The following is a 17,946-nucleotide window of genomic DNA, read 5'->3' as shown; positions in this document are numbered from 1 at the left end:
TGAGCAGTGGGGGGAGGCAAGATGGCGTCTGAGCTCTTCAAAGGCTTGCTGACACTCTTCTGACCATAGGAAGTTCTTCGGCCGCTTGAGGATCTTGAAGAACGGGAGGCATCGTTCGTCCGACTTGAAAACAAATCTTCCTAGGGCCGCGACTCGCTCAGTGAGCCGTTATACCTCCTTGACCGTTTGTGGTGGCACCATCTCTTGCAGTGCTCGGATCTTCTCGGGGTTCGCTTCGATCCCGCGCTGGGTTACCATAAAGCCGAGGAACTTGCCCGAGGTAATCCCAAAGGCGCATTTGGTGGGGTTAAGCTTTATTTGGTACTTCCTGAGAGTGGAGAACGCTTCGTCGAGATCGGTGATGTGATGCTCTGTTGTCTGGCTCTTCACTAGCATGTCGTCTACACCTTCATATTTCAGCCTATCTGATTTTTAAAGATCTGGCTGACTAGTCTTTGATATGTTGCTTTAGCATTTTTCAGTCCAAACGGCATTACTTTGTAGCAATAGAGGCCCTTGTCTGTGATGAGGGTTGTCTTCTCCTCGTCCTCGGGTGCCATTTAGATCTGATTGTACCCCGAGAAGGCGTCCATGAAAGTCAATAGCTGGTGTCCCGAGGTGGAATTGACGAGTTGGTCGATCCTGTGAAGGAAAAAAAATGTCCTTTAGACAAGCCTTGTTCAGGTCGGTGTAGTCCACGCACATACGCTATTTTTCATTAGCTTTCTTCATGAGGACTACATTGGTGAGCCAATCTGGATAGGAGACCTCTCGGATGAAGCCGGCCTCGAGGAGCTTGTCGATCTCCTCGGCCGTTGTTCGCTGTCGTTCTGGTGCTGAGCTTCGTTTCTTCTGCCTTATGGGCTTGTAGGTCGGTCTCACCTGGAGTCGGTGGACCATGACCTTAGGGTCTATTTCCGGCATATCCGTAGGTGACCAGGCGAAGACATCCATGTTGGACTGGAGGAACTTAATCAAACGATCCCGCTCGCGAGGGCTCAAGAGCTCCGGAGAGTCTCTTCTCAAGGGGATTTGGATGAGGAGCTCACCAGGTTTTGCCCGTTCACTCCTAGGCTCGTCCCGTACCTCTAGGGTTTCAATGGGCAGTGCCTGGTCCGAAGCTTGGGCTGACGCATCAATTGATTGTTCTGCCCGGCTCGATATTTTGGCTGGTTGCTTTGCTTTGAGGGTTGTCATGTAGCATTGTTTGGCTGTCGCCTGGTCCCCACGAACCTCGCCTACTCCTCGTTCGGTAGGGAACCGCACGAGCAGATGACATGTCGAGACTATGGCTTGGAGGGCATTGAGTCCTGGTCGCCCAAGGATGGCGTTGTAGACCGAAGGCAGGCGGACCACAAGGAAGTCCGTCTTCACGGTGCTCTCCCGCGGGGCGAGCCCGACCGTGACAAGTAGACTGACCACACCTTCAACCGGGATTGATTCTCCGGTGAACCCAACCAATGGAGCATTCATTCTCTGGAGCTAGCCCTCTGTCATTCCCATTCTTTGGAAAGCATCATAATATAAAATGTTTGCCGAGCTTCCATTATCAACCAAAATATGCTTTACATCAAATTTATTCATGACCATGGAGATGACCACAGCGTCATCATGAGGAGTTTCAACTCCTTTTAGGTCCTCGTCCGAAAACGAGATGGCTTCAGAGGTGCGTTGACGCTTTGGAGGGACTCTCCTCCCGGTCAGTTCTTCAGCTGAGTTCTCTTCAGTTGGGCCTCTCCCTATAGTGTTGATGGTACCAGCGATGGGCCTGTTGTCGTTTTGATCTTCGGGCGGCGCAGCATTTTCTACCGGTTTCCTTTCATCACGCCGGTTCTGCACGAACCGGTTGAGCACCCCACGGTGAATGAGTGCCTCGATCTCGTCTCGAAGTCGAAAGCACTCCTCTGTGTCGTGGTCGTGATCTCAGGGAAAGCGGCAATACTTCCTGGAGTGCCGCCGGGTTTCTGACTCCCGCATCGGAGGTGGAGGTCGGAAATAGTCTCAGCCTTCTATCTCCATGAGGATCTCTGCCCGGGGTGCATTGAGAGGAGTGTAGTTTCTGTACCTACCCGGGGGCATTCGTGGCCGAGGCGAGGATCTTGGTTGAGGCGGGGATCTCGGTCGAGGTTGCGCTCGCTGTCGAGGTGGACTCCTCAAACGAGGTAGATTCTTCTCTCGATGGGGAGACCGACTTCTCGGGCGGCCGCGCTCCTCGCGGCGCCTTTTCTGCCCTTTTAAGGCCTGCTCGGCCGTGCCCCGCCTGGAGGCGATGGCCTCCTCGGCCTTTGCATATTTTCGAGCTCGGGTCAGCATCTCAGTGAAGTCAGCGAAAAAATTCTTCTCGATGGAGAAGAGGAACCTGTATGACCGAGCTCCAGTCTTCAGCGCGGACATGGCAATCGACTGATCGAGCTCGCGGACCTCCCAGGTTGTAGCGGTGAAACGATCGAGGCAGTCTTTAAGTGACTCTTCTTCCTTTTGCTTGATGTCGAGGAGAGAATCTGACGTTCGCCGCTGGCGTCGGCTGGCAGCGAAGTTGGCAGCGAACTGCCTGCCGAGCTGCTTGAAGGAGGACACAGTGCTCGGCTTCAGACCGGAGAACCAAAGCTAAGCCGTTTCTCGGAGAGTTGCAAGGAAGGTCTTGCAGAGCACGGCCTCCGAGGACCCTTGCAGTGCGATAAGGGCTCGGTAGCTCTCCAAGTGGTCAAGGGGGTCAGTACTTCCGTTGTAGGGCTCTCTACTTGGGGCATTTTGAACCTCGGTGGGACCGGTTCATCCTCGATCTGGCGAGAGAAAGGTGACTTGGTGATGAACTCAAAGTCACCCTCACGCCTTCCCTTCTGGTTGTGGAGTTCCTCGATCTGCCGCTTGAGTTTCTCGACTTTTTTGTCGAGTTTCCCGCCTTGGGTGATTGCCACGGTGGTTTGTTCCAATACTGATTGACCCGGGGCCGACTCGGCCTCCGAAAGCTGTGGCCTTTTGTCCTGGTTCTTCTCTAGCGGCTCTCTCCGGGAAGACGCTCGGGTTGAACCCTAGTAACAGCGCTGCTCTCCATTGTTGACCCTCAAAGAGTCATGGGGATGTCGGCCTTGGGGCACCGGTCCATTTGAAGAGAGCACCGATTGGATCTGAACCTGTGTAGGCGGCATAGGAGGGGTCTCCACACGTTGTAGGCCTTGGACTGCTGCTGCCAGGGCTTGAACTTGCTGCACCAGTGTGTTGAATTGTTCTGGCTGGACGTGGAGGATTTGATCCGCCGGAGGCCTTGGCGGTGGGTTCTGGACTGAGTGTCTAGGACTTGGTGCGCGATGTCGGGAGGCGTTAGAAGCTCCTTTACTCCTTAGCCTCATAGTCATGACTCAGGCCCTTCCTCTAGCGTCAACTGTTGCTGGAAACTGGACCCGGGGGTGACTACGAACCAAGGAGGAGGAGGTCCGGCAGGAGATGCGGCGGCAGGCTGCGTCCTCCGAGGAACCTGCAAGAAGCCGGTGGCCGAGGGTTCCGACGCCGGCCCTCCGATGCTTAAGTCAGAGGAGGTTTTTTGGTGGAGCCAGTAGAGAGGTTATGTAAAAGAAAAAAAGATCTCTCTCTGAAAGGAAGAAGACCCTCCTTTTTATAAGAGGGGTGTATGCGTTACCTGTGACGTGACTGTGTGAATTAATGAGTTACCGTCATGATTGGACGTGATCGTGTGAATTAATGAGTTGCCGTGGGTGGCCCGAGATTTTGGGTTGGCTGGAGGTCCGTTGAGATCATGCGCATTTAATCGTTGACAGTTGCTAGGGCGGAGATCGCGGGATTGGACCCGAATGAGGAGAGGGGCTTGATTTCCGATGGAGTGGAGGGGTCTGCTTTGTCCTTTGCCTGAGTCTCCTTTAGACTTGAGGTCGATCGGGCTCAGCTTAACTAAAATTAAGGCTGCAAGGCTGCGAGTTCTGAGGTCGGGCGCGCTGAGGTCGGGCGTCTTGAGGTCGGGCGCCATTGCGCTCGTCATCACGTGTCGGCGATATATTCACGTGTTTTGGGCAATCCATTTTTCCCCCAACAATAACTATGGCTTAAATTTCGTTATCACCATTTGAGTCAACATTAGATGTTATTGGATACACTAATGTGACCCTACATTCTACCTTTTTCTAAATAGCATGTAAAAATGCTTTTCTTTGGGTTGTCATGCAAGAAAAATCAGTGCCCCTTATTTTGAGACCTTATTTTTTACTGGACTTCCTTTCAAAATATTTTATCCTTTGATATTCAATCATTTGGTAAGCATTCTTTTTTATATCTTGACCTTCTGTTTTTGATTTTCTGATCTATCTTTCTTTATCAAATGCTTTCTTTTTATGCAAATGGAGGAAGGAAACCTTCCCCCAGATTTAATATCAAATACTTTAATGCTGTAATTTCTGTAATGATGAATACATTTAAATGAGATCTGGTAAATTCCTACCTATTCTGATCCTCTAATATGTTTTCTCCCTCATAAACTACCCCTTTTTGGATACTGGGGAATGCAAGGATGCGCAATGAAAAGGTGTTCAGATAAGTTACTGTTTTCTTGCTTTCTTTCTTTCAATTATACCATGTTTAAATACCACCTGCCTGCTAAAGTTGAAAGATCTTAGCAGTTTCTTGCATTAATGAAAGGATGAGCAATCCTCTTTGGGCTTAGAAGGCCACCAACCCTCTGCAGCCGAGTCAGTAATGGGAGGCAGAATCATGTCATCTTCCCACCACCCATTTTTTCATACTAGCTACCGATAAAGTGATCATATGCATGATGGGTATACCTCTAGAAGCTAAATGGATTATGTGCTTGATTTGGAGAAACCGGTGCTATCCATCATTATTATAATAGTAAATTGTAGTAACAGAAATCTACAAATGCTGCTTGTCAAATATTGTATTGAGCGTTAATCACCATATAATTGGCTTTTTGAGAGGCTCTTCCTGGTAATATATTGGTGATATTACAATGAGATTGAATATCTGGATTTGTTTATTTTTTAAAGACAGGATTTGTTGAAGCTTGACAGTAAGAGTCATCACCCTAAACTAAATCTAGCTATATTATATTACTCAAATAAAAAATGGAAAAAATATCCTGGCTATACTCCTATAATATATCATGCTTGATTAGCGACTGCCTTAGGTGGCCCTAGTTATGTTTTGTTCTCTTTTCCTCTTTTTAATGTATTCCTGCCAAAAAAGGAAGACCAACTAGGACACAATACAAGACCAGAGCTGATCGAATGCCAGCCAAGGCTAGTCTCTACAGCATAAATTAGGACCAGTGTTTATGCTCAGGCACGGCCTGATCCGGACATTGGGTCTCTATTTTTTGTCCTGGCCCGCACATTCCTGAAAGGTCAATATCAAACCCGCCTAACAAGTCCGATTTTGATATATTCATTAGCATATAATATGAAACTTTATTGTTATGATATATATATTAGATATATATAATTATCTCAGGCCGGGATGGGCTAGGTTCATTTGTTAATTTTTCTAGGCCCGGCCCGATTTTTAGTTTGGGCTTTTTTTTTTTTTGCCTAGGTCCGTCCCACATTCGTAGTTTTAGTGTCCAAATCTGCCAAATGTCTGGCTGGGCTAAGCAAGCCGGGTGGGCCGTCAGGCTCATGATCAGCTCTGCATAAGAGATGTAAAAATCGGCCCTTTTTTTGCCTAGCACATTCATAATTTTCATGTTCAAATGTGCCAAATTTTGGGCTGGGATAAGCAAGCCGGATGGGCCGTCGGGCTCATGATCAGCTCTACATAAGAGATGCAAAAGTGGGAAGAAAAAAAAAAAATAATAGCCCAGATTCACACGGTGACTCTGTAAGCTGCAGGTCAACAAAGACGGTGACGTCCAATTCCGGGTCGGTCAGCTTTCCCCGTGCGGAAGCTTCTAAACTGACCAGCTACCCCAGTCCGCAAAGCATTGCTTTGGATAATTGGATCTAACACAGGTACTGCCTTACTCTAACCCAGGTTTATTCGACTCAACATTTACATATGGTATCACTTTATTCAGACATTTTTATAGGTTTAAGGTACCTTAAAGCTCCACTCAGCTAAAAATCACGTCAAACCAGGAAAGAGCTATAGGAAGGCAGCATATGAATCTCAGCACCATTGAGGAAGAGATGGCAGATTTGGTCGGGGCTTCCCAATTCCTCCATGGCGTTCCCGACAATGTTGGAAGCTGATTACCTCCACCATTGTTTCCATTGTTTCCTCCTTCAGGTACCATGTTCTGCCACTGCTTCTGCCATATCTCCTTTCTATTAGCTTATTAGATAGAGTGGAATCTGGACTATGGAGGAAGCCAGTCAGGTAGAATTCTGTCTTAATTATTTCACTAACCAAGATTGCAAGGGTCTGAACTGGCCCCTGGTAGATTGGTGGGTTTGTTTTGGTTGCAGTAATTGTTGATTGGAATTCCTCCACTTGGTTTGACCGTTTGAGCCTGAGCTGCTAATAAGTAGCTCAGGTCGGTGTCTGACCATGGCTAATGTGTTTCCACTCATCCCGCCAAGTCCTGACAGACTCACTTATAGAACAGGTCATCCTGTCACCTTTGATGGGTCTCAAGTATAAGTTGGGATTATCAAGAGATTAATCATATAAAAACCAATGACAAGGTGCCCAAACAAAACTAGCCCTATTCCTGACCAGTCCTCCATGCGTAGAGAGTAGTGACTCAATCCACCACCAGCCCTGGTTCAAAAACAAGATGAAACGGGCCTACCACCTGTTGCACCAACTTCGGATCCAGGGCGTATGAATATATTACCATTCCCTCACTTTCTTGTACCAAACCTGTACCAAAACGTGAGAAGGGAATGCTTCCATACAGAAATCTTAAAGTGCACCGATTCCCTACTCAAAGATCTTTACCTAGGTAGAGAGTAATAAAATGAAAAAATAAAAATGTATAAGAACCATACAAATATATTCGTACTGGAAATCTTATAAAACATACTATCACATGCTAAACCAAATCTATCGATGTAAAACTCACGATGCAAATACAACAGTACAAATCAATAACATATATATATTTTATAGCAGTAATTAAGTATAGGAATCTTTACCTCTACCGAAGACTGACTAAAAATAACAATCGCTGACCCACTTTATGGTCTATGAGCTAAGATGCAAAGTACCCTGATCAGAAATTTCTTGCGCATAAATTGCCTCATTTCAAAAACTGCCTTTTTATTTGCTGACATAGGCTTAGTGAAGATTGACTGTAGAATGGGTTTTACTTCCACATATCCATCTTGTTCTTTAGTATTCAGAACCTTGTTTGCATCCTCATCACCAACCAGCTCTATAATCTCTGGCACACACCTGAAAGCACATCCTTGAGCTCCTCAATGCTGACAAACCACAAAGGGCCTTGAAGTCGGTGAGGGCAATCGCCATCTCCGGCTTCTGCTTAGGATCCTTATAAATATATACTCGGCCGCATCGTGTGCAGCACCCTCGCCAATTCCTTATCTGGGTGTGCAGCGTGTGCTTGCATCGACAAAGCCTTCGCCACCGATAAAACCTCGAACAGGAAGGGGAGTTCACTCCCCCATCTGTCCACGACCGTCTCTCCAAGAAAGCCAGGGTTGTCCAGAATCCACTTCCTGAGAGATGACTCTTAGATTCCTAGTCATTCTGAAGTGATGGCTCTTAGATTCTGTTTCTTATCCAGCTCTTGAGAGTGCATGCGATTTGTTTTCCATCGCCTACGAGTTTCTGCTTAAAAGGTTTCCTGAAGCACAAAATTCTCTTTCTGACAAGTTATTATGAAAACAGCTAGTCGTTTTCAAAATAGTCTTTCTTAAATCTTAATGCAACCAAAGCCCAGAATTTTTCTTTTCAACTTTTATTAAAACTAAGAAGTCTCCAAGCATTTCCTGTTCTTCTTAAGTGGTACATGTTGCAACAATGGTAATTTACACCGTTTTGTGTATACAATGAGTTGAGATGAATACAACACTGACATATTGATAATCTTACAAGTTGCCAGCTCAACTCCAAAACATTTCTGGAGTGACGTTTCTTTGTTTGTAGAAGAAAATCAGATCCGGACCCTAAAAAATTAATGTATATGAAAGCACCTCCATCACCAGATCATTGAGCAAGTTATTTTATATTATTCAACTGATAGAAAGAAAAATTAGCCTTATTGAGGAGCTGTGTTTTACATTGGACGCTATGTTTTCTTGGCCTGCGTACATAAGAGAGAGGGCAGTAAGATAATAAGTTTATTTATCATACCAAAATAGACAGAATAAGACAAATCGCTATCATCAAAGACAACCAAGTAACATCAAAATGTAAAGCAAAATCCTTACCTTTTTCAGATATTTCTTGTGAAGTTTCATTGCCCCACTGCAAGCTTTTTTTGCATCTAAATTTCCAGTTATGTCATTTAAAATCTGAAAGTGAAACAAATAGATAATGTAAGATTAAGTCACTGGGCAGGGGAGGGAGAGAGAGAGAGAGAGAGCAATATCTCAACATTTGATTATATCTATAAATAAAATTGTACATTAAAATATTTTCCCAAAAAATGCATCTCATTTTAGCAAAAAAAAAAAAAAAAATGCATCTCAAAATTTTATGTAACAAAGAGTATATTAAATAATACATAGACTAAACCTCATCCTGTCTATTTGTGGTTTGCTTTATCAATCCAATAGCAGTCTGTGTCCTAGAAATATATCTCATAATATCTGAGACCTCTTAGATATGAGTCCAAAAATATTTACTGTTTACATTTCATGAGTTATATTAAATAATACATAGACAAAACAGCATCCTGTCCATTTGTGGTCTGCTTTATGAATCCAATAGTGGTTTGTGTCCTAGAAATATATCTCGTAGTATCAGAGAGCTCTTAGATATTGGTCCAAAAAATATTTATTATTTACATTTCATAAGCACTAATAATTAAATGGTTGCATCCTTCAGTAACAGAAAAGTACCTAGATATTCTATCCAAGCTAGTTTTAAAGGACATGCCTTCTTGCAGAAGCAGGGTTGATTTTATTGTTTGCAGGCAATCATTTTTATTTATTTAGGTCTAGTTATAACTATCAATAGATCACAGACGATGTACAAATCATTATAAAAAGCCTAACTTGGTTTTTACCTTAACAACATCATCCAATCCACGTGCTTCCTGCATCAGAGCGCTTTTGTCCTTGAGAACACTAGCAACAAGAAAAACTGTAATGGGGAGAGGGGCTTCAGAACTTTTGCATCCATTTTTCATATTCTCTCGCTCGTACTTCCCAAACTGGCGTATCGACTTTACTTTCCCTTTAGATCCCTCATTTTTTTCAGTGGGAAACCCTGGTTCTTCATACATGGAGAAGGTATCAGGGTCATATTCTAGAGCCCACATCATCTGTATAGAAGTTTGAAGATAAAGCATCAGGTTAGCATAAGAAAAAAGGCAGGAAAGTGTTTTTTGTGCTTGCGTCAATGGATGTATCGCTCATGAAGCATATGAAAGATATGGCAGCACAAAGCAAAAATCTCAATGAAATATTTGAAGTTCAATGGAGTTAATGTTCTACCAGTATGCCCTCATACACCATTTATTTTCTCCACAAGACACTGTTGTCATTTTTTCAGACATTTTTTGCCTTCCTTGAACAATTAAACAACGTTCTTTGAACCTTTTAAGTATACAAGAATCAAGTACATATATTAATGCCAAAATATGGAGATACATTGACGACATGCATATATCCAGTCATAGATCAAGAGATAGTGACATTTCTTTGAAAGCAGAACTTCTGGAATCTGTCTGGTAAAATGGGTTGAGTGTTTTGAGGCATATTTAGTGAAGTATCATAAAAGCATTATATTGTTAGCAACTGAGTAAAATTTAGAACAACTGACTGAAACTTGCAATAATGTACTGGTCATTCAGGTCCATATGAATTTCATACCTCCCAAAGGTACAATGAGTCTCCAAATGACAACTCCCGGCGGAACAATACCATAAACATACGGAAAGCAAAGAGATAGTCGCCTCCACCTAGTGTTTCTGTGCTCAAAAGACAATACAATATATTAGCACCTGTCTATAAAAATAGAGATGCTATCTATGTTACAAGCATAATCAACAAGCCATAATGTTTAAACAACGAGTACAAAAAAAAAAAAAACAATAACTAGCATTTGAAAAGCAGAGGTAAAGAATTTCAAAAGCTGAAGGATGACTAAGACATCCATACAGGGCAAGCACTTTTCCCGGAGATCTATCTAGCATAATTGAAGCCCGATGGACCATGATTGGTACTACTAAACAGTTATCTCCATTTGAGAATGAACTAAGTATAGATACAGTAACTTTATAAAAATGAAATAAAAAATGATTATACAAACCAAAATAACAGAACAAACTTTGACTGAAAAAAAGAAGCTGGAGGACAAGAAAAAAGAACTAAAGAAAATATGGTTATTATCTGATAAACAAAGTTAAAATTTTAATTATAAAGACGGTGATACATGATCACAAAAATTGAAAATATACCTAGGTGTTGATGAAGCTTTGGGTCAAGAACTTGAGTGATGGATGCTAGAATTTGAAGTTGGTCCTCTACTCCAACAGATTTCTCTGTGCATCTAAAATTTCCTCGCTTTCAAATTTCAAATGACAATGGATTAAAAACCAGTTGATGAGAATAATAAAATAAAAATATTATCCATAAGAATTTAAAAAATCAATATATCAGGAAAGGTCATTATAGTATGCGGCACTTTTATTATCCAATAACGATCATGCACTAGTAGCATATAAATGAAAACGGACAATGAGAATAAGCGTACAGAATCTTGGATCTATAAAAGAATAGTTAAAATAATCAGAGAAAGAAATTACAGGAAAATTTATTATGAGAATCACACAATTAATTCTACCAACATGAATCACTCAACATTTCAGAAGCATTTCAAATGAGAATTGGAAGGGACCATATTCTCAAAGTTCTCATATGATTATCTTGTTATCCAGAGCATAAAAGGTACTAATGATGGCTAACCTGACATACAGAATCCAGTATTCATTAAATAAGGATGTCAATGAGCCTGGTCATGGTGGGCCTCGGCCAACTTAGTGTCAAACTTGAGGCCCAAGGATGAACCAAACCCCAAAATTCTGAAGGAGCCAGGCCCAGGCATGACCCATCCCACTCATTTAATATCCCAAAAAATTTAAGTCTATTAAGGTATATGTCGTTAACTTCTTGTATATGTAGAAAGTCATCTTTTTTGTTCTCCATTTACCAATTCTAAAGGCAAATAAGCATTTAACTTGACAAAGTAAACAATTAAAAACAGTATTATACAAATAATCATAAGCTGTTTGATGTAAAGACTTTATAAATGAGCTCCTGTTGACTCAGAGAAACCTACCCGTAGAAAGAGTTGTGTGCTTGTCAATATAGAAGGGTGTCTATGTAGGAGTTCCTTAGATATAATTATTTATACTCAATACATTTATTTGGAAATCTCAATGGCTGGTTTTGCCCGACTGCAGCCAATTCATGAAACAAGCCACTGTATCAGCCAAGGCCCAGGTGGTGGGTACTGGGTACTATTCCCATGTTATGCCGAGCCTGGAGTGGGTCAAGTCTATAGAACTTACTAGATTAACCTGGACTATGGACGGCTGTCATTAAATGCTAAAAGCAACATAAGTTACCAAATGTTAGGACTAGAACTTTGAAGGGAGCAGATTAGCATATAACCTTTCTCGAAAGAGCATCATGCTGAAAAGCAAGCAATATATTAGACAGATTCATAATTCCAAGAAATCTAGGCATGATGAATGACTTAAAAGCTTGTAACATTCTTGAGATGATCCTTGCAATTAATAACAATTTAGACCTCTAGTTCAATCAGTTTTCTTAAAAAACATACGGAAAAGCCATGAGTACATTTATTTATTTAGGCTGATGTTGTGTCAACTGATAATTTCCTTCGAACAACACTGATGGTGGAACAAAATTATCCTCAATCAGAACATTTCATATTGATTTCCATATCCTGTCTTGCTTACTGATCTATCGGCTATCAGTGTGTCTTCAGGCCATTCATACTCTTCATTAGATCCTCTTTAAATCCTTGCAATTAGATCCCAATGTCATGAGAGTGTTCATATTATTTGGTTCCTCCAGATTCTGTTCTCCCAAAGTGGGTTTGGTGTAAAACTCCAATAGTCTCAGAAGGAGCTTCCTGAGAAGTTGAGGCATCATTTTGGGCTGCAGAAAAGCTCAACCGAACCGAGTTTGTGCTGTTTAGGCTCTACTTTATCATATCAAGGGAGTTTTCAAGCTTAGCTCTAGCTTAAGCCAAGCTCTAATGCAAGTATTCAAACTTGGCCTGTGAACCATATAGGTCTTGCACACTCTTACTTGACCTTCCTACACAAATTTGAGCAGTCATTACTGAAACTGACTCAATACCTTGTAGCACAAGCCTGCACACTTTATCCTCAACCAGTGCAACTCCTAGTCCTACTTTATTATAATAAGTCATCAACCTTTACTTCCTATTTTTACCACATATAAACAATCTTAACTTTGCTACATTCATTTTGCTTGCTTAGGCCACCTTTGTTTGTCCTCCTAAAGAATTTCCTAATAATTCTTTTTTTTTTTTTTTTGAGTGAAAGGAGGGATGAAGCCTGGAAGTCATGAATACAAGAAGAGAAATAGTCTAAGTGGTGATTGCTAATTTGTCCCCACTTCCTCACAACTAGTGGAAGTCTTAGAATAACAGAGGATCATTCAGTAATAAGGATGTGGTGCATAACTGAGTCAGGGGATGTTCTCTTCTCGAGGAAGACCTGGTTGTTTCTTTCTCTCCAAATACTGGTGGATAACAGAATCCCCTAATAAGCCACCAAAGCATTCTTCTATTACTTAATGACATAAATCACCTCTACCTTCACTCACCCAGCTCTAATTCTCACAGAGGGGATGAACAAAAGAAAATTTTCAAAAGAAGATTTAAACCTCAAAAAGGATGAGAATGTTTGAGACTTGAGTGGATGCCTATACCCTGAGAAGAGAGGGTCGGGACCTGAAACCTTTAAAAGACATAGGAGTTGCTCAATAGAAAGAAAGTGAAGAGATGAGGACGTTGGATGAGAAAGTACCAAGAAAACAGCAGAGCATTATTGAGAAAAGGGCTTGGATTTGTTTGGAGGACTAAAAGGAAAGTGGAGCTTCTGAAAGGCAAAATGAGAAGAAGGATGGATTGTGATGAAGGGCTTCAAGGCTCTGTATAAATGCCCTTGATAAGAAAGAATGACCAGTTGGGTCAAGGGAAAGCACATTCAGAAACCAATAACTAATAAACGAAAGGATTTCTAAGCCAACTCTAAAATTAAGAGTTGAGGGACTCTGCTTGGTTATGTTTATGATTTTTTCAAGAATTGTAGCAAACTAGATACATGCAATCTCATTGAGAATATAATACTAGAACACCTCTAGTATGTAACTGATTAAAGGCAGACATAAATAAAAATTTCATTAAATTCTAATTGTTACCTTAAATGTTTGATAACAAATGACCAGCTAGCAGATGAGTTTAAGGCTCTTCACTTTAACTAAACTGTGAAGAACAGGAGAACTAGTCCGAAAGCAAGAAACATGTCAACCAGTCTACAGTTGCAAGATACGAGGCAAAATTGTAAGTGGAAAAGCTCCACTACATTAGTTAAAGAAATGAAATTTTGAACGGAGAAATAAAGTGGACAAAACAAAATACACTCGCACTGTTCCTATCCTATTCTTGATTCTTAAGTGTTAATAGAAAAAAAATTTAGGGTAGCCTCCTCCTGCATGATGTAGATTTATCACCATAAGCACGGCAGTCTCCCATTTTTCTAACAGACATCCACAGTGGCTGTTTGACCATATTAAAGGAAGAAGAGATACATGGCAGGACATGTCCAAAGCTGCCATGTACTCCTTCAAGGTAAGTCAATTTGCACGAGGAAATATTACTAACCCAGAACATAAAGTTATCTAGAAGTAATTTTTAAAGAAATCTAGGAATGGCTCAAAAGAATCAATTATTAAAACAACAGGTAGCTTGACAAAGATTATACCAGTCTGCGCATCAAGCGCTCAAAGCACCAAAAAGCATCTGCTTCATCTTCAAGAAGAATTATCATCGGGGAGCAAAGATCACTCATTCCTGATCATATATATCACAACCAATGCATGTTATCCAAGTTGTCACAAAATCCTAGTAAAGGAACATAACATTCACAGTGCTCCCTCTTGACCATAAGATTTATATATCTACTTATATAAGAAGACAGAAGGAATAAAAAAGAATTAAATATATTCCTTTCAGAGGAAGGATAAAAATGATGTCTTCAAATATGTAACACACCTTGACAATAGCCAACATCTTTGTCAATCCAAGCATAAACAGCTAGAATATCCCAGAGCTTTGCTAGATTCTCTTGCTTCTCATAAAATACCAGGGTCCTATCAGTGCGAAGCACATCGAGACCTACCATAAATAGTGCTTTTCTTGAAAAACTCGCTGCAAATTTAAGTAGCAAGAAGAATGAAAATAAGGTCATCAACTTAAGTCATACCAATTTGATGTAGTGTAAGCTTCCACTCGATTACTTCCTTATCCAAAGGAACTTGATCTCTATGTTCATTATTCTCAGCACCACCATTTGAAGTGGCTTCCATAAGCACCAGTGGGTCTTGAATAGGCTCACCATCTTCAGTGATTATTGGAGCTGTAATAATCTTGCCACTACCAACGTGAGAATCCCTCTCTCGACAATCTTCCTTCCATCTAGCATACTGTACTCTGCATGGCATATATACATGAATTTCTAAATTTGGAAATTTGTAGGAGTTTTATCATGGTTTTTGAGATTCAACCTAGAAATAAAAAGTGCAATATAAAAATAATAATGATGATGATGATGGAAATAATGATGGCGACGACAAAATGAAGATAATGATGATAACGCAAGGTAAAATTGTTGAGACTGTTTAGAGTGCACACTGGAGCATGAATCAACAGCGAATAGCAAAAGATGCAGATCAGAACATACCCTAACTTGCTCCCACTAAAATGATGGTTATCAAACAACTAACCTGTATGAAAGGGTTACTATAGAAACCGATCTTCTTATCATACCACCCTCATTTCCTTAAATTCTTGTAGTTTATGTAGGATGCACTAGGAATCTTGATCATAAATAGGTCTATCTATGAAAAATTGTTTGGAGATATTAGACAGCCACAACCTAGGCCAGAGATTCCACTTGTGGGAAGGGCTTCTTGGAAACTAGTTGAATGGGCATGAAAGAGGAATTTGAGGGCAAAGAAGACTTGAACAATTATCACGAGTAGAGATTAGAAGATGCAGGCATTTTGATGGGCAAGACCTTGGATTATGAGTCAGGACAGAGTTTTTCCCCAAATCAGGAAGGCCTTCATGTAATTCTATTCAATTATGTTCATTTCAATGTCTAAGTATATTCCTACTTCCATTTAATGTTTGACTAATAAATTTAATAACTCAATTGGGTTTGTTCAATAGTATTTTCTACGCTTTATATGCTTAACAAAATGTTCTTGCTACTTTGTTTTGTCGTATTTATTATTTGCTGAGCTAGGCTTTTCCCTAGTTAGTAGCTTCTAATGATAAACAACAACTATCCCACATATAGCGTGTTTGACAGTTAATAGCTGATAAAAGAAACCGTAGATGCTCTTATTCAAGAGCTTCAAATTTCAATTGATGCCTTGTTAAAATAGTTAATACCCACATCAAGATATATCATACAAAATTCTGCAATAAGATAAATAGCAACTATAGCATAGATTAAGCCCTGGGGACCAGGGTGATGAGTGCAGTTTTGGTAATATGGCAAATGGTGGAGCTACTCCAAGAAGTTCTTTAGGGAAATAATAAAGGATCAAGAGAGATCTATGTGATATTATGGCCAACTTCACATTGTAGACTCACTGGAGTCAAGAGATATTTTGGTTACATGAAGAAATTTATGGAAGCATACAATCTCAAAGGAGGATCTTTAAAATAATGTTCATATTCAATTGAATAATCTTCTTACATTAATGTGCACCACTCTTTGTGATATTCTTGAAACTAATAACAAAACCAAAGAAAAAAAAAAGTGTATTTACAGCATTGCAATATTTAGCTAAATATAACAAGCAGGTTTGCTTTGGAAGTATTACTACCTCCTACGCTGTCTCAGCTGCTCTCGCTCCTCAAAAGTGCTTTTAGGATCAAAACAGCCAAGCAGAAACTCCCAAACCTCTCCCCTTATTGAAGGATGAACACCCTAATCAAACAAAGAATTGAAATAGAAGAATCATTAATGTTGAAGATTCTCTAATAATCATTCAAAGGACAGAGACAATCTTGTCAATTTTTTCTTTTCCTTTTAAATAGAAAGGCCTCGTCACACCTGTTTATTTTGACAGTGAATATGATGGAAGAAGAAACTTCATCACACGAGATAAAAGAAGAAGCTGCGCTTGTTGACTTACCCCACGCTGTATCCGGCTAAGGACCGAGGCAATATCCAAGCGACCTTCTAGACTAAATGCAGCCTGCCATCTTCGTGTGCTCAGAGTTTTTCCAGCCTGCGTAAACAGATGAGAGCAAGACATCCTCAGCTCCTGTGCCACGCCTAATGGGAGAATTTATGATAAGGGGATCCAAGACCAAGTAACCATTAATAAAAAGACTGCCCTTCATGTTAAGATTCCCGTTTGATTGAAAAAAAAATCTCCATGCAAGTCAATTACTCAGACAACTCCACAATCCATACGTGAAGCACAAGTAGAAATGCCTAGACGTAATTCCAATTATCTTCACCTATCACCCAAGAACGAATTTAGGAAAAGAAATGGTGAATTTATAAAATCTGGAATTTTTTTGATAATTCCAAGAAAAACATGGTTGGCATGGATGGTCGGTCCTTGAGAAAACATCAGATAGTTCACTTCGCCTATGAATCCTAATCATCAGTTCATGTAATACGAGAAAACAATAAAAATCATCATGTTGTTCAACATGAACGTTCCAATCGAGAAAGATAGAAATAATAAAAAAATATATATAAAGGAAGATTGAGCCGGACCCTGATCTTGAACTTGCTCTTTGGAATATCGCTGCACTCCGGGCGGACCTCGTAGAAAGAATCCGCTGGAGCTTCAGTGTTCCTCCACATCCCTCGCCTAAAGAAAATCTAAAACACTGTCTCGAAACCACCAAAAATCCCCAAATCTCCGCGAAAAACCCAGTAGAAATCTCGGCAACGACGCTCGAGCTGGATCCCTTAATCACCGAATCACCCCAAAAGTTCCTTCCTTTATTTTCTGATGGGATTGAAGGGATCCAGATCGGGCGTCGGGCGGAAGAGAAATCGATTTGGGGGGAACTTGGAGGAAGGGAAGGCGTAGGGCGGGGGATGGGGAGAGGGCTAGTTTCGTAAAAAGCTTGGGTTGGAATGGTTCATGGCTCCGCATAGAAATGATTAATTTAGATCTTCATGTCTATTTAGCTAAATAATTGCCGCTCGAGGGAAGAGCCGCGGAGGACCAAGACGGACAGGGAGACCCGTTCCAACGCCCCCCTCCGACTCGGTTGGTCGCTTCAACGACCCCGGTTAGGTATGTTAGTTGAGTTCCTTTCTTTAGCCTCTGCGGATGGATTTGAGTTGCCAAGTTTCCTATATTCTTGTGATGCGTGGGGAATCCAAATATGTCGGAAAATTTTTTGTCCTGCTCTAGAATTGAAAGGTTCTAAATACTTACCACATTATTTCTCTTTTTTTCAATTTCAAAATCCTTCTACTTAAGCTTTTTCTTAGACGACCAAAATCTATGATCTAAATCTTGCAACCGT

At 41.1% G+C, this 17,946-nt stretch overlaps 2 protein-coding genes across 3 annotated transcripts; both read right to left on the bottom strand.

Annotated features, from left to right (window-relative positions):
* Nucleotides 1-708: 708 nt before the first annotated feature.
* Nucleotides 709-1,473, bottom strand: LOC149768614 (uncharacterized). The gene has a single exon (XM_089930837.1). The coding sequence runs from the start codon at nucleotides 1,471-1,473 to the stop codon at nucleotides 709-711; it is 765 nt and encodes a 254-aa protein (XP_089786963.1).
* A 6,396-nt stretch (nucleotides 1,474-7,869) lies between these two features.
* Nucleotides 7,870-17,745, bottom strand: LOC103716815 (rab GTPase-activating protein 22). Of its 2 annotated transcripts, none has more exons than XM_008804987.6 (11): nucleotides 17,180-17,745; nucleotides 16,584-16,679; nucleotides 16,272-16,375; nucleotides 14,639-14,865; nucleotides 14,428-14,550; nucleotides 14,138-14,226; nucleotides 10,553-10,658; nucleotides 9,966-10,063; nucleotides 9,158-9,415; nucleotides 8,358-8,441; nucleotides 7,870-8,230 (listed from the first exon to the last, which is right to left on the bottom strand). In XM_008804987.6, exons 1-11 carry the CDS (start codon nucleotides 17,267-17,269, stop codon nucleotides 8,216-8,218), a joined length of 1,290 nt encoding a protein of 429 aa, XP_008803209.4. In that variant the 5' UTR covers nucleotides 17,270-17,745; the 3' UTR covers nucleotides 7,870-8,215. The 2 variants fall into 2 exon arrangements, with proteins under 2 accessions (XP_008803209.4, XP_038981865.3); XM_039125937.3 differs by having other exon boundaries at nucleotides 16,584-16,726; nucleotides 17,180-17,573.
* Nucleotides 17,746-17,946: the final 201 nt, after the last annotated feature.

This window comes from Phoenix dactylifera, chromosome 1, assembly GCF_051530095.1.
Source record: "Phoenix dactylifera cultivar Ajwa chromosome 1, Ajwa_hap1_PhDact_Kaust_v1.1, whole genome shotgun sequence".
Taxonomy (NCBI): Eukaryota; Viridiplantae; Streptophyta; class Magnoliopsida; order Arecales; family Arecaceae; genus Phoenix; species Phoenix dactylifera.
The sequence above is the reverse complement of the archived record's forward strand: the minus strand, read 5'-3'. Positions and strand labels throughout refer to the sequence as shown.